The sequence below is a fragment of the Pyrus communis genome, chromosome 10 (assembly GCF_963583255.1).
Source record: "Pyrus communis chromosome 10, drPyrComm1.1, whole genome shotgun sequence".
Lineage (NCBI taxonomy): Eukaryota > Viridiplantae > Streptophyta > Magnoliopsida > Rosales > Rosaceae > Pyrus > Pyrus communis.
The window spans coordinates 22,133,457-22,153,964 of record NC_084812.1 but is presented as its reverse complement, the minus strand read 5'-3'; the positions used below and the strand labels follow the sequence as shown (position 1 = coordinate 22,153,964).

General features: G+C 35.6%; 2 protein-coding genes across 2 annotated transcripts; both read left to right on the top strand.

Moving 5' to 3' along the window:
• The first annotated feature begins 3,405 nt into the window (after positions 1 to 3,405).
• On the top strand, positions 3,406 to 15,058 carry LOC137746488 (glutamate dehydrogenase 1-like). Its single transcript, XM_068486508.1, has 5 exons — positions 3,406 to 3,513; positions 3,613 to 3,789; positions 3,920 to 4,033; positions 4,153 to 4,375; positions 14,730 to 15,058. Exons 2-4 carry the CDS (start codon positions 3,682 to 3,684, stop codon positions 4,252 to 4,254), a joined length of 324 nt encoding a protein of 107 aa, XP_068342609.1. The 5' UTR covers positions 3,406 to 3,513; positions 3,613 to 3,681; the 3' UTR covers positions 4,255 to 4,375; positions 14,730 to 15,058.
• A 1,485-nt stretch (positions 15,059 to 16,543) lies between these two features.
• Positions 16,544 to 17,725, top strand: LOC137748006 (uncharacterized). Its single transcript, XM_068488119.1, has one exon. It carries the CDS (start codon positions 16,544 to 16,546, stop codon positions 17,723 to 17,725), a length of 1,182 nt encoding a protein of 393 aa, XP_068344220.1.
• The last annotated feature ends 2,783 nt before the right edge of the window (positions 17,726 to 20,508 follow it).

The following is a 20,508-nucleotide window of genomic DNA, read 5'->3' as shown; positions in this document are numbered from 1 at the left end:
GAAAAAACTTTTAAAAGATGTCAAAGTACCACATAAGCTGTCAAAATTTAAATTTTATGTTCAAAATTTGATATCTCATTTGGAGATGGTCTAAGAGCATTTCTAATGAAAATGTCAAATGTGATGTAATTAGAGATAGGCAAAATACTCGCGGTTATGAGTAACCGCGGTTATCCGTCCATTTAGACTTCACGGTTATGGTTATGGGTATAACGGTTTACATGTGAAATTTAAATGAGTGGTTATGGGTATTAACCGTGTTTATAAGTAGGTAACCGTTTACCCATTTATTTTATCTCTATTAATTAATAAAACCATCTTTGTCAACCAAAAGAGGGTGAAAAGACTGCTTAGTCTTCTATCACACAAAAAAAATGATGGGCAATAATGTAATTTCATATGTCCAAAATTTACTTTTTTTGATTGAAGCCTCACCTACATGTGATGTTAAAATACCTTTAATATTTATAAAAAATAAAAAAAAAAACAAAAACAAAAACAAAATCCTCTCACTCCTCCCCCCTCCCCCCCCCCCCCCCCCCCCCGCGTTTTCTCTCCCTCCCTCTCTCCTTCTCATTTTCTAAAAAAATATGCTCATACACACAAAGTGTGTAGGCAAATGCTAGTATATGTAAAATTAATACAAACCATGTTCTCAGTCCAATAATACTTAGCACCCAATAAATAAGCAAGGAATTCATTGGTCATTCTCTTATTAACATTGCTGCAGGAATGATGATTCTCATCCGCAAGGAATTCGCCAAATTAATTTAAATTCCTTATGGGTAACCGTGAAATTGACTGAAATGTCTTTGAAACAATTTTCGTAACCCAATAATACTTAGCAAATATTATATTACTTCCATTGGTAACAGTTAAAAATATCGTCTGTAAACTATTATTTCAATTATTGGAGTGATATAAGGACTTAAAAAAATTAAAATACGGAAATGTATGATAAATGTACCTATAACGGTGTTTAATTGTCAAAAAAAAAAAAAAAATTATAACAATTTTTTTTAAATTTTCAAGTTGTTAAAAAACATGACAGGAGAAAAAGGGGTAATGGTAAAAAAAAAAAAAAAAAAAAAAAAAGAAGATAAACTGGTTAAAAATGGTAAATTGGCAAATGAGTATTAAACGGTTACGATTAAATGAGTATGATTAACCGTTTATAAACAATTATGGGTATGGATATAATCGTTTAGGCAATTACCCAACGAGTAAACGATTATGTGGGTATGAGCATAAACAGTTATGAGTAAATAACCGTGGTTACCCGCCCTCCATAATTGTTGCCCATCCCTAGACGTAATGTCAGATTTTCTATTTTCTAACTCATATGTGGTTTTTTGTTATAAATAATATTTGTATGACTTATTTAAAAATAATCAATTAAAATAAATTTTCAAAATTTATAATTTGTGCGGAACTTACATAATAAAATAATTAAAAAATTATTTGACATGAGCTTTTTTCGTATTCAAATTTGACTCATATGGAATAGAGCTTATTCCTATTTTCAAATTTAATTAATTGACATTCCATTTCCAACACCAAAAAATAAAATAAAAAAAACCTAGCCGTTTAGAGTAAAAACCAAAGTACAAACAATGTCTTTTCAATTAATGGGTTTTTATCCCCACTAGCTCTTACGCGTGCAAAAGAATTTTTTTTTTCCTTTTATCAAGAATTTTTTTTATATGTTAAATTAATGAGTAAACAAAAAAGGTGTTAATGTTAAATTTATGACATGAGATAAAGTTTTTGATGATGACATGACCAAACGATGTTATGTCTTGATACATCAATCCAAAATGAAACAAAATTACATTCATAAGATAAATTGCAAATACAGAAGGAACGAGATCATCATGTCACATAAAGTACTAAAATTTCAAAAAATTGCATCCACAAATTAAATGAAAGCAAAATATCTTTATATACAACATTGCTTGCAATCCCATGTTATTTTTGCAATCCTTACATAATGAAGTATATAGTGTAAATATGTAAACGAATTGCTCCTGTAATGCACATATTTTATTGATTAATTATTACCTTTGGTTGTGTTGCCATCTCTTCTTAAATTACTTTAGTCTAAAGAAGGAGGTGAAATCGCACGGTAGAAATGAACAGTGTTTTGGATGACATTTCAGTTTATTTACAAGATTGCCACTCAGATGCTTTAACCAGCGTTCTCTTAATTTACAAAATTGCCACTCAGGATTAAGGCCCAATTTTCAGCCGTTCGCTGCATTTCAGCTTTGACTCGGTGAGAGAGAGGAAGGGGACATCACGGTTGACAAATTGGAGAGAGAAGATCGCTCCCATTTTTTACTCGGAGACAGCTGGGTGTGCCTGTGGCGAGCGGAGAGAGGGGGACAGAACGACTACAGAGGAGGGAGGCACAGGGCCTGACAGATTGGAGAGATATGGGAGCTACGGGTTTGGACTGAGTGAGAGAGATATTTAGGTAGGTGCTCTGACAGGATCTATGAGATTTTCTCCCATTTTAGAGAGAGATGGACAAGGAGAGAGATACAGAGCGGAAAACATAGGTGTGTATTCTTTGGGTCTTCCGAAAACGCTAGAAACCTAAAACATTCTCAGCTGCTCTGCAACGGGTTGGCGACTTCGATCATGCGTCCTACAGTCTGCATCAATCTCTTCCATCTCTGCTTCGTGATCCCTTCAATTCCTTCAAGAGGTAATTAAATCTCACTTCTTTCTCTGATTCGTGCCTTATTCTCACTGTTTTTCTCGAATTGTTTGTTTTTCTTCAATATTGTTGTGTTTCGATCCCAAAATTTTTCGTATTTTAAGGGATCTTATTTCTGGTATCTGATTTGTGGAGGGTTTTTGATCCTTTTAAACGTGGGGTTGTGGATGTTTTGTCCAGGGAGCAAAATTTATCTGGTTAGGCCTTTTCCCTTTGAAAATTAATAGATGTTCAAATTCGGAACCGTGAATTATTAATTGATTTGTTGTTGCGGTAATTTAGGCACTTGAAAGCGAGGCAATCATGGTTAGATTTCATGTGGTTCATGAAAGACTCGGTCAGGCTTTAGAAGGTTTGCCTGATGAACTTTGCCTATCAGATGAAGTTGAGGAACATGTATATACATGTATGTCCCTTTTATCCGTTTTCAAGCTAATGCTTCCCATGTGTTATTTCATTTTTTTCACACAGACAGATCTTTTATCAATTCAAACTATTCTCGCTTTGCTGCACACGTTTGATATAAGTCCGTCTGGGTTTGGCGAGATTCAGAGTACTTCTTATCAAATTGGTCTCACGGACCACTACGAGGAAGACATCCTCCAAACCCTCTACATAACATTGAGGTAAATCCCACCTCTACTCTGCTTCACAAATTATTTGTTATTTCCCGTAATATATTTTGATTTCTAGAACTGTAATTTCAGATTATTGCCCTTTCGACTCCTCTTCCACTGCCTCAAGCCAAAACCAAACCCAGCTCCAGTCCTTTACAAATCAAACCTCACAAAGTAAAGCACTCTGATTTCGTTTTTTATTTCTGGTCCAGTAACCTTAGGTAAAGCGAAGAACTGTATAAATCCTCATGCATGTGGTTTGTTCTTTTGTAGAATCCGAGATTGGAGGTGATAAGTAGCTGATTTTAGCTTCTGAGGCAGACACTTGAAGAAGGAGCAAAGATGAATGCATTAATGGCAACGAACATAAACTTTAAGTTTGCTGCTCGGCTTTTGGGATTGGACTCCAAGCTTGAGAAAAGTTTACTTATACCATTTAGGGAAATCAAGGTAATTTTGCATATAAACTCCCATATGTATATCCCTTACTCTTAATTATAGGTAGATTTCAGACCCTAAAACTAATATGGTTATTGAGTTTTCTCCTTTTGTTGCTTTCGAGCTTTATACTTTGGTGCAGGTTGAGTGTACTATACCAAAAGACGATGGCAGTTTGGCTTCATTTGTTGGCTTCAGGGTTCAACATGATAATGCTAGAGGCCCCATGAAGGGAGGAATCAGATATCACCCAGAGGTATATGCATACTTTGTTAAGTTCCACTTCTACGACAAATGTGAATGGTTGTCATATATCAAGACTCGCTGCCATGAAATTGTCTTTAATTGTTATGGATCATTTTATGGAAAATGTAGGTTGATCCAGATGAGGTGAATGCTTTGGCACAACTGATGACATGGAAGACGGCGGTAGCCAACATCCCATATGGGGGTGCCAAAGGGGGTTATATGATGTAATCCAAGGGAGTTGAGTCTTTCCAAACTAAAGCAACTCACCAGAGTTTTCACACAAAAGATACATGATCTTATCGGAATCCACACCGATGTTCTAGCACCAGAAATGGGGATAGGTCCACAGGTTGAGCAATATTTCTTTGTCGAGTTATATAGTTGCCTGTTTCTTTGTTTCGATTATTTCATCTGATAAGAACTCATAAGTTGCCTATGTTTAAAGCTACTTCATTTGATTGGTGTTCACTTTTTGCACCAGTGCATACCTAAAGTACCATAAAGATTAAAATTTAAATATCTTAACCAAAGACATCCAAGGTATGATGGGTGCATAACTTAAGATTGAAAATCATAAATAAGGGAGAGTGGGGAAATGAGTGTTGGAAATGTGCCCTAAAACCAATCATATGATGATACTTTATGGACATTTCACATGTTAAACTAATCTAGTTTAATATTAAGGGCAAAGATTATTGTTTGAGCCATCTCATATAAATGTTATATGCTTAAACGATAAGTCCAAGGAATATGTGATTGGAAGAATGCGATCTAAAGAAGTTAGATTCATGAGACTATTCTTTCGTTGACACATCCTAAACGTTCCTGATCATAGGATTGTCAATTGGGCATTGACAGTCCGTTAAGATCAGTACGTGCTATGTCTTCTCTCAGAGAGAGTGACTAGTCTCGAGTCATTGGTGTGTGTGACATCAAGACAAGTACGTAGGTGCTCAATAGAGAATGAGTTCACTGAACACGATCAACGAAGAGTTCTCATATTCATGTCACATGAGAACTCATGGTTGGGATAATGCAAATTAGTCTTTTGACCTGAGGCATCACAATTGTCTTGTGGTTAGGTCCTTAATCTTTGATTATGTCAAAGTCACTCCATCAAGAGGGTGTCCACGGCATCGTTGGGGTTAAGCCACTTAGCCATGGAGACAAGTGAATGCGCAACAAGGGATCTCTAACCTTCAAACTGTTTGAGGGAGAATACTCTATGATATGATTTAGAATCTCTGGCCAGAGTATGAATGAGATGTTGGAATGCGTTCCAGATCACATTCAAGGTAATCATATAAGCACAAGATTCACATTGGATAGTAGACATGAATAAACTATCAAACCAAACAATGTGGTCAAGAGTATTGTATTAGAGAAAGACCGTATTGCATTTGTAATCCTAAAACTGAATAGGTTCTCCACCTCTTCTGATTAGCTTGGGTAACCATGACATGCTGCTAGGCGTCAACCATGGTTTGTGGAAGCCCTAAAAGTGTATTATCACTAACGGGAGAATTGAAAGTAAGTTCCAATTCACAATCGATTTGAAAGAGTTTGAATCGCCCACTGCCTCGCTAAAAGGAACCTAATGGATCGTACACCGTGTAAAGTAAAGATTGAAGATTCAACGGAAATGAGTAAGAATAATTAAATGGTTTAATTATTTATGGCAAGGATTAATTAATATGTTAATTAATCAAACGAATAAGTTCGTTAAAGACCTCGGGATAGTTTTGGACCTTAAGGCCCAATGGGCTTCGAACGTCAAGTCCATTGACTTAAGTTGTATGACAACTTAATGAATAATGATTCACAAAGGCCCAAATAGCCCAATAAATCCCCTTAAATTCGGCCATTTAGAGGAGGGTAGTGAACTTGGCTTAATTGCAAGTTTGCCACTCCATTGTGAGGTGGTATAAAGACATCTTTATAGCCATTTCATCCTTAGGGTTTTCTTAGGAGTAAAGATGAGAACAAAAACCTCCCTTTGCTCTTAAAGAGGCCGGCCACCCTAGAGGAAAACATCTAGCAATCTTACTTCCTCAAGGTCACTCATTTCTTCTCCAATCTTACCTTGGTGTGGAGACTTAGAGGTTCTCAATTTTGGGAACTTGGAGAAACCTTTTCATCCATCCAAATCCATGGATCTAAGATGCAAGGAATGAAGGCCCTCTCTTTGGGTGATTAGCCTTTGCTTATGCAAAGAGGAATCTACAAAGGTATTGATTTCTCAACTCACTTTGTTTTGAGTTGAGTCTTGGTTCATCTATCTACTAGTCTTTGAAGTTCATGGGTTAAGTTTTGTTTTTGAGTGCATATAAACATGATTCCGCCTTTTAATTGTTAATTGCATGTTGTTGATGTTGCTCAAATGAACTTGTTTTTCACAAATATTCCTTCAAGTGGTATCAAGAGCCTAAGTCTAGTAGTTGGTGAATCCTTTTGGGTTTTGTAGTTCATAGTTTGTGATTTGAATGTTGTAATTGTTACAAGCTTTATTCTTGCTTCTTTGAATGTAAATTTTGTTAGAAAATTTGCCATCTCAAATGTTGTAGATGTAGTTCATATGAGCATGAATTTTGGAGCTAAATTTTGGTGCCATGCTTTTGGGGAAATTCGGCCAAATCCAAAGGGTGGATTTTTGGGTTCTTGTTTGACTTGTTAAAAGTGTTTTAAAGTGACTTTTGGAACCCCTATGTACCCTAGTATGGTTGTATGTTATTTCCCTTAAGTTTGAGTGGTTTTGGTATGTTTTTGGGTGAAGAATGTTCATGGAGCTCTTATGGGTTTTCATGGATGTTCTTCATTGTTCTTGATATGTTCTTGCCAAGAACAAAAGGTTTGGTGTTTTGATTCAAAGTTTTGATTTATTTCATAAAGTTTTTGTTTTGAAATATTTCTTATGTTTAAATATCTTAGATATTTGTTTTGAAAAATTAAAGAAAATTTAGTGGGTAGGTGTGTAATGATTTATTCCATTTCACCCACCCCACTTACAAAAACTTTGAAATTTTTTTTAATACTTTGCTTCAATGGCCGGCCACCCTACTCAATTAGGGTCCTTGTGGGGCTTTTATGCAATTACATAAAGTTTTGATACTTTTGTGTATTTGTAGTTTGACCCAAAAGTTTACGTTTTTACGTAAAGGTCCAAAATCACTAAAAGGACAAATTGTTTTGCTCCTTTAATGAAGTTTTAGCTTTTGTGGAAATTTTTGGGTTCTAGTTGTAATTACATGAAGTAGTGGACTTTTGTGTTTTTACAAAGTGACCCCAAAAGTTTTTGTTTTAACATAGTGACCCAAATTGTTGTGGTCATTGTTTTTGGCCCAAAACAAAATGAGAACAAAAATTGTTTTGTCTCTTTAAATGAGAATTGGATTTTCATTTCATTTAGCTCCATTTAAATCAATTCTATGGATACAAAAACCAAATGAAAATGTTGCATTCATGTTTAATTAGTTAAAGCGTTAATTAATTAAAGAAAGGATGATTATGAACCTTAGCCTACGATAATTGAGCTATGTGAAAGGCCGTTTCAAATTTGTTTGAACCATGGGAATGTGTAGATTAAATTTTGGTTGTAATTTGATATGATCAATTGTTGTAAAAGAGCATAAGCTCTTCTTTACTTTAAAGTAATTTGATTTGATCAATTGTTGTAAAAGAGCATAAACTCTTATTTACTTTGAAGTACTCCTTTCTTGTTTTATTCGATATGCATGAAATTGGAGTAGTTGGGTCCAACGCCCAATAAGACAACACGCCTTAATGTGATTAAACGCGTAACTAAAATCAATCACCATCCCTAGACCGAGATTCAACACTAGGCTCGTGTTGAATCGAATCAAAGGTTCATAGTCATCCTAAGGCCCTAAGGCAACTATATAGTCCATCAATGAATGCAAATCTTATGTTAGTAGTACCATATAGTCTTGCTTTAAAAACCGTTTTAAAAGCATAGTGGAAGTATTATATACTACTAAATCAATCATATGGACCAATAGTTGTAATAGGACCAAAATGTTTTAATTGGATTAAAATGTATGTTTATATGTGATGAGACCTAAAAACCCTCAACCAAATGATTATTAAGTTGATAAACGAGAGATGCTTTGAATATCTCTTCGTAGGCCTTCCACCGTGGTGGGCTCCAATCGTTTGTGACTCATGCACCGGCTTCACCCTATAATGGGGAAGTACAAAGTATGTGCTTACATCCAGGAGGAGTCCATAAACATATGATGAGGTGAGTGTAGACAACGAGTATGACCAACATGATATAATTCTGAGGTTGTGCTTGAACCTCTACATAAACTAAGCATGGTGGGAATAACTTAACTAAGTGCAATGGTGCCAACATGACATAATTCTGAGGCATTCATTCTCTAGAGGCCAAACTAGATGGGTAATTACAAGAGTTGTAAATGACTAAAGTGTTATTCTCTCATCATTATTTTTGCTAACCAACATGATATAATTCTGAGGTGGGCTTGGTAATGGTGAGTCTCCCATACCCCGCTAAGAGTTCAACAAAACTCTCGAATTCCGATGAGGGATATGGAATTTGCCAAAAATAGTGGGTGGTGCTATTTTGATTTAAAGACCCGGATCAAATAGCTTAAAATCAATCAATTTATATTAGTTATGTATTTGTTTACCAATATATTTGCAAACGCTATCCAAAAATTGACAAAGAAAAACCGAACGCTTAAGTTTCCGAACTTGGTACCACAATCCCATAGATTGTCTTGAATGGATTGTAAAAGTGCCTAAGTAGTCTCATCCTCACAATCTTCCTATTGATAATGTATCAATGGAAGAACATGTTAGATAAGTCTATCATGAAGAGGACAATGCAAACTCTAGTGCTTGTCTCTTTGTTACACGAACAAGGAACTTGAGAAGTAAGCACAAGGGCATGGACACTTTATGTGCCATGATTCTTCACTTACAAATTGTTGTATGAAGAAATGAGAGTTGCCTTAAACAACTCTTGAAAGTTTGTAATTATGTTGAGAACATAATGGTTGGTTGACAAAAATAGTCCATCAACATGGACTTATGATGATTTTGAATCATTGAATGTTGAAGTGTCAAAACACTTAACGAGACGGAAACTAGGCAAGGACTTCACCTTTGTATCCCTATCCTAATGGTTCACTAAGTTTATTGTAAACTATATAGTGAACAATAACCGCACGCTCTCCAAATCGTTTGATGTGTATAACACATTTGAAATAAGTTTCAAGAGAGATAGTGGGAGTTTAGGGACCATGACTATTGTAGTAAAAAAGGAAGTCAAATGAAGAAGGCAGAATAACTCCAAGGGAACAAACTTTCTTTATGAAAGGATGGACATTGGAAGGGGTATTTGCAAGAAATGTCTTGCAAGTGTCAAGAACACACCTTTCGAAGGTGTTGTAAAATGTTCTTGAATAATTCAAAACAGTTGGTTCTTCTACTTGAATACATGATTCTATATTAGCAACTATGTTTTACAATTGTTGTAAAGGTGTGCTAATAAAAAGTAGAAGATTAATGAGAGAAGAGAAAGTACTTCACAATCGGAAAGTGAATAAAATATAGATCTCTGCGAAAACGGATTGTACTTACTTCCTCATATGAACTACCAAAGAAATTGGAAAATACTAAAGATTGTATTTACATTCCAATTTTAAGGAACTTAAATCCGTCACTATAGTAGAGATGGATAAATGTTTTGTTTGACAAAACATTGTTCTTTATTAATCAATAATTAGATTATTGTAATTTAATTGGTTGTCTCTATAGTAGAGATGATGTGGTAGTTTAATTGTTTAGAATACGATGATGCTTAAAACCCAAAAGGTTGCAAGGTAGTGACTAATCCCAACTGAGTTGTGATACCTCTAAAACATAAGTTACGAGTTGGTCATAGATGGATGCTTTGGATCGTTAGATCCGGATCCAATACCTTCTTGTTAAAATTGTATAGAGGCGAAATGTTCGAATCTTTATTCTTTTGGAAAGAAGAAAGAATCACAAAGTTGTTGAGGTTAATTCACTTAGATATTAGTGGCACTTGTCCACAACATAATATTACTCATGCTGTATGACATTCACCGAAGATCACTCTCGGTTGGACTAGAGTTTATTTTGAATAAACACAAGTCCGAATACTTTGCAAAAGGTTTCAAAGAATTCAAGAAATGTAAGTAGATGAGTAAGACGTCTAAAGTATTTACCTCCTTAGATTTGATCCAAAGAAAGATAACACTTTAGATGAGTTTCCTTGAAAGATATCAAGGAAAATAGCATCATAAGATAATGAATTTCTCCATTAGGAGAAGAACGAACTTGAATAAAATTTAGTTCGTTGGATGTTATCTATTACCCATATATAGGATATATATACTTCTAAAACAATATGATTGTCAATTAGAATATCTTCCGAAATTTTCATAACTCCATAAGATGTAGTTGCAAAGAAAGGCAAATCTTAAACATGTTAAGATTTGGGGTTGTGTGCTAATAAGCAATATTTGTTTGATATGATCAACAAATATAACAACCTAGTTCCTACACCACAAGCTCCAAGGTAGTCGAGAAGGATTTATAAATCGTCTCAATTGAATGATTTGAACTTTATGACTATGTCATAGAGTTACACCTCTTAATTCGAAAGAAATAAGAATGAAAATCCTTATGACTACACTTAGTGGGAGCTATAAGCATCTTATGAGAAAAAGGATCAAATCGTTTGATTTCTCATAAAGATATAAATGAATCTTTTGTTTACTAGGTTTACAAAAGATTAGTGGGAGTTAATCATATTCCTAAATTTGAATATAGATACATGATATATATTAATTTTGAAAATGAAAGGAATTCTTCATCGTTAAAGTTATGACTTTAAACATTCTATAATGATAGAATGTATATGGGAGATATAGTCTATGGGATGGAAATCTATAATGATATATTTCAAGATATAATTAGATTATATCAATCCCTAAAATAGACAAGAGATGCTAGGAAGTTTCTCATATGATGATAAACTTCAATTAGAATGACAATTCTAGTGAGACTAGGAAGTTGTTCTTCTCAAAGGGAATGTACCCTTTGACTCCCAAAGAAATAATGCGTAAATAGAATCTTTTATGCATACGCAGAAAGGTGATTTATGTATTTCATATTGTATGAAAACATTGATATAAGTTGTACCTAGAACGGTACAAGATGATATCAGTGCAAGCCCAGGATCTTAACCATGGCAACTGTCAAGTGAATCCTTAGGTATTTAAGAAATACTAAGGATGGATTCCTCAAGAATGAGGAAGAATTAGAGTAACGTAATGGAAGCGTAAATGTATTAGATTATGAATCTAATCCATCATAGAATATCTCTTCATTATGAATGAAGTGATAATGAGATATCTCTTTATTATGACTAAAGAGATATTTGGGTGGAAACGTTAAAAGTAATGACTTTAATGTGTTCCATCATGTATGCAAAATATATTGCCATATAGAAGCTTACAACATTGTTGTTTGGATGGGAAAGTTCATTTATGAACTCTCCATTCGGTTCCAACCAGAAAGTGTATGACACTAATGGGGCGATAGCTCAAGCCAGGGAATCAAGGTCTCATCAAGGTCCGAACTCAAATGAGAGACTGAACTACATGATTGAGAATCATGTATAGTGGTGACGTCGTTATTCTCAAGGTTGCTTCTATGGATAACATATAGATATCCATTGTCTAGGCCTACTACTCAACCATTTATGAAATGACTACAGAAGAGGTATCATCACTGATGACTAAGCTGATTGGCTCTAGTGCAAGTGGGAGATTGTTGGAAATGTGCCCTAAAACCAATCATATGATGATACTTTATGGACATTTCACATGTTAAACTAATCTAGTTTAATATTAAGGGCAAAGATTATTGTTTGAGCCATCTCATATAAATGTTATATGCTTAAACGATAAGTCCAAGGAATATGTGATTGGAAGAATGCGATCTAAAGAAGTTAGATTTATGAGATCATTCTTTCGTTGACACATCCTAAACGTTCCTGATCATAGGATTGTCAATTGGGCATTGACAGTCCGTTAAGATCAGTACGTGCTATGTCTTTTCTCAGGGAGAGTGACTAGTCTCGAGTCATTGGTGTGTGTGACATCAAGACAAGTACGTAGGTGCTCAATAGAGAATGAGTTCACTGAACACGATCAACGAAGAGTTCTCATATTCATGTCACATGAGAACTCATGGTTGGGATAATGCAAATTAGTCTTTTGACCTGAGGCATCACAGTTGTCTTGTGGTTAGGTCCTTAATCTTTGATTATGTCAAAGTCACTCCATCAAGAGGGTGTCCACGGCATCGTTGGGGTTAAGCCACTTAGCCATGGAGACAAGTGAATGCGCAACAAGGGATCTCTAACCTTCAAACTGTTTGAGGGAGAATACTCTATGATATGATTTAGAATCTCTGGCCAGAGTATGAATGAGATGTTGGAATGCGTTCCAGATCACATTCAAGGTAATCATATAAGCACAAGATTCACATTGGATAGTAGACATGAATAAACTATCAAACCAAACAATGTGGTCAAGAGTATTGTATTAGAGAAAGACCGTATTGCATTTGTAATCCTAAAACTGAATAGGTTCTCCACCTCTTCTGATTAGCTTGGGTAACCATGACATGCTGCTAGGCGTCAACCATGGTTTGTGGAAGCCCTAAAAGTGTATTATCACTAACAGGAGAATTGAAAGTAAGTTCCAATTCACAATCGATTTGAAAGAGTTTGAATCGCCCACTGCCTCGCTAAAAGGAACCTAATGGATCGTACACCGTGTAAAGTAAAGATTGAAGATTCAACGGAAATGAGTAAGAATAATTAAATGGTTTAATTATTTATGGCAAGGATTAATTAATATGTTAATTAATCAAACGAATAAGTTCGTTAAAGACCTCGGGATAGTTTTGGACCTTAAGGCCCAATGGGCTTCGAACGTCAAGTCCATTGACTTAAGTTGTATGACAACTTAATGAATAATGATTCACAAAGGCCCAAATAGCCCAATAAATCCCCTTAAATTCGGCCATTTAGAGGAGGATAGTGAACTTGGCTTAATTGCAAGTTTGCCACTCCATTGTGAGGTGGTATAAAGACATCTTTATAGCCATTTCATCCTTAGGGTTTTCTTAGGAGTAAAGATGAGAACAAAAACCTCCCTTTGCTCTCAAAGAGGCCGGCCACCCTAGAGGAAAACATCTAGCAATCTTACTTCCTCAAGGTCACTCATTTCTTCTCCAATCTTACCTTGGTGTGGAGACTTAGAGGTTCTCAATTTTGGGAACTTGGAGAAACCTTTTCATCCATCCAAATCCATGGATCTAAGATGCAAGGAATGAAGGCCCTCTCTTTGGGTGATTAGCCTTTGCTTATGCAAAGAGGAATCTACAAAGGTATTGATTTCTCAACTCACTTTGTTTTGAGTTGAGTCTTGGTTCATCTATCTACTACGCTTTGAAGTTCATGGGTTAAGTTTTGTTTTTGAGTGCATATAAACATGATTCCGCCTTTTAATTGTTAATTGCATGTTGTTGATGTTGCTCAAATGAACTTGTTTTTCACAAATATTCCTTCAATGAGAGGGTGTATATCAAGTTGAAAAGGGTCGACAAAATAGAATGCAGTAGTTACCAGGGTTGTGACACGAGTAAACTTAAAGCCAAATTTATTACCATAGAAGTTTATTAAATAAACATGCTCATAAAAGGATCAGTCCATTACCAAATATATATCTTAAGCATCAAAATTTAGGAAGACTGATGCTTGCTTTTTAGCTCTTGAAGTTTTGACTTCAGGTGGTTCCAGTCTTTACAAACTTGAGATTTTTGACTTGGGTTAGCAATGAAATAGATGAATAGATGAATACTAGCTTGAGTAATTATAAGAGGTAATGTTAGTGGTTAAGATCGATTAACTTGCAAAAACTTCCAGTCTTTACAAACTTGAGATTTTTCAGTAGGTGTGTTTTGTAAAACGATTTTAATCTTTCTTAGAAATATAGCTTTCTCAATTATACAATACTTTGAATGGGTGAATTTTTATCTTTCCTGATTGCTGACTTAACTTGGGTTTTATTAAGAGTTTAATTTGGAGTTTAATTGAAGGTTTAATTCAGGTTTGTAGTTGGGGTTTAATTGAGGGTTGTACTTTACTTAGCTTAAATTGCAGAATGTGGTTTTTGCATTGCTATATGGAATTTCCACCACGAACAAATAGCATTTAACACATTTAATCAACTAAATGCTTAAATTCTTCCCTAGGCACCAAATTGGATAAGTGAACAGAATCTCATTTTGATGTTCTATTCACTCAGTTCTTTATGACAAGCTCAAACAAATTTAATTTGCCTTTATATCCGAATGTATTGAAGTCATTCCCAGTTGTATGCCATTACTGTTCAATTCTACCCTTGGCCGAGGCCCCTTGCAGTTTACTCAACATTTCACATACGCCTTAAGATTTCATATTCTTTGTTGAACCAAATTGGTTTGTGCTGGATTCATCATATTTGTAATTTTTTTTTTTTTTTGGTCCATCTTTGGTCATTTAGCTAAAATTTCTTTAGATTTGCTCTTTAAATTTGAAAGTCTCTAAGTTGCTAACGGATCTACGTTGTTTGCAGATTTTATAAATTTGGATCATTCGAGGAAGTAGTTGGTTCCATGCTGTTTTGAGATATATAATTATACGCTGTCATTTTTGTTCAAAGCCTATTTAGGTATCTACCTTTTTTAATTTATTTTTGTGAAGCTTTGATGCTTATATTTTAAATATATAATTCAATTTTTGTCATTTGAGCTTATATTGGAACTGAGTTTCTTTCTATTTAGTGTGCGTATCTGTATCTGCTCATTAATGTGAAGGCTGAGATAATTAAGCATCCATTTGGTCATTTGAGCTTAGAATGGAACTGGCCTTCTTTCTATTTTGTGCACGTATCTGTATATCTTTATTTATATAAACCTCAACGTTTTAAAGAACTTGCCTCAAGGCACGCCTAGGGTGCCCTTGAGGCTGGGCGGAGAGGTAAATTCCTCAGTTTTACTGGAGTAGGCGAAATGCTTCGCCGGAGACGCCGAGGCGGCGGAGGTGGTCATACCTTTTTTTTTTTTAACCATCCAAACCCAAAACGACGTTGTTTGGGTAAGGATTTTCAGTCTTCATACCATACCTTCGAATTCGATCCCGTTTTTCTGCCGCTATCTTTTATCTTCTGCCTTCTTGCTTCTTCTACTCCCGCACGCCAGAAGCCCAGAAGCTCAGAACATCGGTTCGGTCGCCATGCCGCCACGCTGCCATCACCCCGCCGCCATCACCTCAGCACCATCAGCCCAGCCCCAACGCCGTCAGCAAGATCCCAAAGGTTAGGGTTTCTGAAATTAAGGATTTAGTTTTCTGGGGAAGGTTTTGCTATCATAGAGGGGTTAATAGTTAGACAGAAAAGTTTTAAATCTGCCTTTGCGTGCTGCCTAACTAAGATTGACTGAAAATTTGCATGTAGTGAAGAAGTTTTCTGGGGAAGGTTTTTCAAAAGCTTTTTGCGAGAAAGAGAGAGAGAGAGAGAGAGAGAGAGAGAGAGAGTAGAAAACAGACCCACGATTTTATTCTGTGTCTGTGTGCCATAAACTGTTTTGTATTGCCTGGCACTTATACATCAACAATTTAATGCTACTGCTACACCGTGTGCCATAAATTGGCACTTAGATACAATTGGCTGAACCCAAACATTTCTAAATGCAAAATGTTAGGCCTAATTAGTTGGGACTACAAGGGTGTATAAATTAATTAATAAATTGTTGGAAATTGTTGGTATATAAATTAATTAATAAATTGTTGGTTCATTAATTGTATGCATGCATCTATTGTTTATTGTTTAGGGTATTGAAGAATATGGCTTTTTCTTCTAAGAAAGATTTTGCTTGGCAATGGACAAAAGATTTGGATCCTGTCACTAAGCACTTCTATTGTGTTTTTTGTAACCACAAATGCACGGGTTCAATTTCTAGATTCAAACATCACTTGGGTGGTGTAAGTTCGGGAGGAATGATAAGTTGTAAAAAAATCTCACCCAATGTGAAGGAAGAATGCTTTGCTAATGTTATGGGAACTAAAGAAAAGAAGAAAGCTAGTCATGAGTTGTGTCGTGGTGGTGGAGAAGAAAGTGAAAGTGTCGATATGGGCACAACAAGGACAACATATGTAAGTAGTGGGAGTGGGAGTGCGAGTGTCACACATTCACAACAAACCGATTCTTTTCTACCACCTAGGTCAAGGGGACCACTTGATAGGTATGTTACATCGGAAGCTCGTTAAACCACGTTGAATACACCTTTTAAAAAATAGGAAAGAAGACAAGCATCCTGAGCACTTGTCCGATGGTTCTACACTAATGCCATTCCATTCAATGCAGCAAACAATGAATATTATGTTAATGCAATGAAATTGGTATCCAATTTTGGTCCCGGCTTTGAAGTTCCTACAAGCCAAGAATATAGAACTTGGATGCTCAAAGAAGAAGTTGATGATGTACAAAGTATGATGAAAGAACATCAAAAGGCTTGGAAGAGATATGGATGCACTATTATGTCGGATGGATGGTCGGATGGCAAAAGGAGATGTTTAATCAACTTTCTTGTCAATAGCCCGCAAGGTACTTGGTTCTTGAAATCGGTTGATGCATCGGCCTCTATTAAGAATGGAGATTTGTTGTATGGCTATTTGGATGACGTTATTCAAGAAATTGGGGAGGAGAATGTGGTTCAAGTTATATTTGACAATGCTTCGAACTACAAGAATGCCGGGGTAAAACTTATGGAGAGGAAAGAGAAGGTGTGGTGGACTCCATGTGCGACTCATTGCATTGATTTGATGCTAGAAGATATTTCTAAGATGACATGGTTTGATGACACACTCAAACATGCTAGGTGTATTTCAAAGTATCTATATGGGCATCAATGGGTACTAGCTTTGATGAGAAAGTACACTAACAATTCGGAAATTCTTCATCCGGCGATCACTAGGTTTTCCACTTCTTTCCTTACACTACAAAGCTTACAAAAGCAAAAGGAAAATCTTGTTGCTTTGTTTACCTCTCAAGAATGGTCGGAAAATATCTGTGCAAAATCCCGTGAAGCAAAGTTGGCTAAGCATCATGTGTTATATGATCGTGAGTTTTGGGGTCAAGTTTCCTTTTGCATTAAGGGTGTTCTTCCTCTTGTTTGTGTTTTGAGAGAGGTTGATTCGGAGGAGAGACCCCCCATGGGTTTTATATATGAGTTGATGGATGTCGCAAAAGAGAAAATTGCAAACAATCTTAACAAAGTGGAGAAAAAATATATGCCTATTTGGAGAAAGATAGATCATAGATGGGACAATCAACTTCATCAACCACTACATGCGGCGAGCTATTACTTAAACCCACAATTTCGATATGAGGATAATTTCTCAGATACTGATGAAGTGCGAAATGGGTTGTTTGCTTGCATGGATAGAATGCTTGGGAAAGGGAAAGAACGTGAAGAGGCCGATGTTCAATTGGATTTATTTACTAATAAGCGTGGTCCATTTGCGGATTCTATGGCTATGCAAACTAGGAAAAAGTCACCAAGTAAGATTTAATTAGTCAATTGTTAATATATTTTTATCATTAACCTTTAAATTACTTAACTTACTAATATTGTTTTTTTAGCGGCAACGCTTTGGGCATAAAACACCCGAGTTAATGAAGTTTGCTATCCGAGTTCTAAGCCTTACTTGTAGTGCATCGGGATGTGAGAGGAATTGGAGCACATTTTCAATGGTAAGTAAATATATTATTAGTATCTTAAGTGTCATTTTTGCTGAAGATGTTTAGACTTGAATAATAGAATTGATTTATTTGTAGATTCATACAAAAAGAAGGAATAGGCTTGAACACAAAAGGCTTAATGCTTTAGCCTATGTCAAGTACAATTTGGCTTTACAACAAAGAAGTAAGAAAAGGATGGAGAAGTATGATCCTATTGTTGTGGAAGAAATTGCCTCCGATGATGAATGGATAACAGAGATAGAAGATCCCGTTCTTCCTGAAGATCCTACATGGCATAAGGATGAGTTATTGTATAATGTTGAGGCCGTAAAGAATGTGCCACCCCCGGTTTATAAAGGTGGCTCTTACATTCGAGAGCCTAGAGAGTCTTCTTCTCCTTCTCCTCCTCGTGAGCCTCCTCATCCTTCTCCTCGCGAGCCTACTCAACCTCGGGGTCCTATTACATACAAAAGAAAACGGGGTAATGAAGAATCCTCAAGTAGAACTAGAAGAAATGTGGAATATGATTCGGAAGATTCTTTTGATGAAATGATGACATACCCGACAAGTTCATCTAGAGTTGGCAATGAAGAGGATGATGTTGCCTTTTATTTAGATGAAGAGGATTTAGATGAATGATTTATATCTTTGTTTGTATTTTGATTTATATGAAGATGATTTGGATGAATGATTGTTTTCTTTGTTTGTATTACCTTTTGAATGATGAATTTGGGTGATATTACCTTTGAATGATGAATTTAAATGATATTATCTTTTGGATGACTATGGATTTGAATGAAAAATTAAGAATGGATGTTTATTTTACATAGTATTATTTTTTATACAATTATATGTATAATATATAAAACATATATATATATAAAAAAAATTAAATCCTGTAAGGCTTCGCCTCGGACGCCTTACCCACGCCTCACGCTTTTAATACATTGATAAACCTTGAGATAACTAAGCATGTATTTGTACCAAACCTTGTTCGAATTGAATGGTTGGTGTATTTGTTCCAAACGCCATTCGAATTGGATGATTGGTTTATTTTTTCTAAACCCCATTAGAATTGTATTTGCTTGGATGGGCTGTTAGCATAGGGATAGTTAGATTAGGAACTTTGTTTTCGCATTTTGTGATTGGGATCTAATTACAGGTTTTGTGTCGCATGTCTCCATGTTTCAGTCTCTGTCTTCTCTGTGTAGTTAGTTTGGCCTGTTTTTAGATTCTTAAATAGTGCTGCTTAATATTGTTTGTAAGGTTATTTTACGATTGGGGGAGTAGGGATACTGTAGCAAATGAACTTAGAGTTGTGAACAAAACTGAATTGAAAAGTAAGAAAAGTAGTGGGAGTACTTTCATGGGTAAGAATAAGATCGCCATTTTCCCATTTCTTGGTTGCTTCTGGTATGCTGCTTTGTCTTTCTATTGGATTTTTATGTTCATATTCTGCTACTAAGAGGATTTTATAGTGTTCTAAATCTGTTTTGTAAATGTGCTTAAAGATTGGATATGTTCTTCAATATTAGGCATGTTGTTTGAATTGCATATGTGGTTGAAAATTAGGTTCAGTCGCCCAACTTCTAGGGAAGCAGAAACTTTGAGAAGATTTGTAAGCCCAAGTAGGTCCAATGAGCCTTCAGACCTTACGTATGTGTACTATGTTTCAAGTTTTTAATAGTCATGTTACAAGAAACTTTGGTTTATTTTATGTTATGTTATGACCCAAGTCAGATGAATTCTTACCCAAGTCACCCTTCAGTTTTGAAAAAATTAAAACCATAAAGTCTTCATGGAACTACCAAGTAGAAATCTCACAAATTTGTAAAGCTAATCAAACGTAGATTAACACTATATAATTTTGTTTGAAGCTCAGGTTTGAATCTATGCTTAATGGTTTGCAATGGTGCTAACTGAATATGATGCGTTCATTCTTCGGTGTGTGTGAGTGTATGTGTATGCAGCGTATGTGAGTGCATGCAGTGTGGTTAGGTTCGTTCCCGTATGGTTAGGTTCGTTCCCGCATGGGAGAGGTGTGTGTTTTTGCCATCAAATTGGTAGAGACGGATCTTAATCAAATATCATGCCATAGTGTTATTTTGTTTGCATCTATGGAACTATATATTTACTTCGTTGTTGTTAACGGCTTCGCATGTTCTCTCTAGATAATGCTACCTTTTTGGATTTCTTTTGAGTGTCCCGGGTCGGTTCTAGACCATCAAAAGAGGGATGATCGCTATCATTCGGTCTACGGGCGTCCACTTCAAAATCCCGGTAAACCCGTCCTTTTCTTGATTTCAGGCCATGCAAAATTCATGGTGAAAAAACTGAGCTCATGTCGTTGGTTTGTGCCTCTGTCCTATTTCATATTTATTTATTTTATCAATCCTTTTCCTTGGTTCTATTTGTTGCTGCTGGTTCCGATATTTCGTTGTCCTATCTATGTGCATGATATCAGTGCTGCCACTTTTCATATTCTTATCAATGCTTACATCTTCACTCTTTTCCTTCTGTTTCTTTTGCTTAACATGGTTTCGACTTTTTGAGATTGTGTGTTTGTTTAACATTTGATTGTATGGTGCTACAATTTAAATTTGATTGGTTTTGT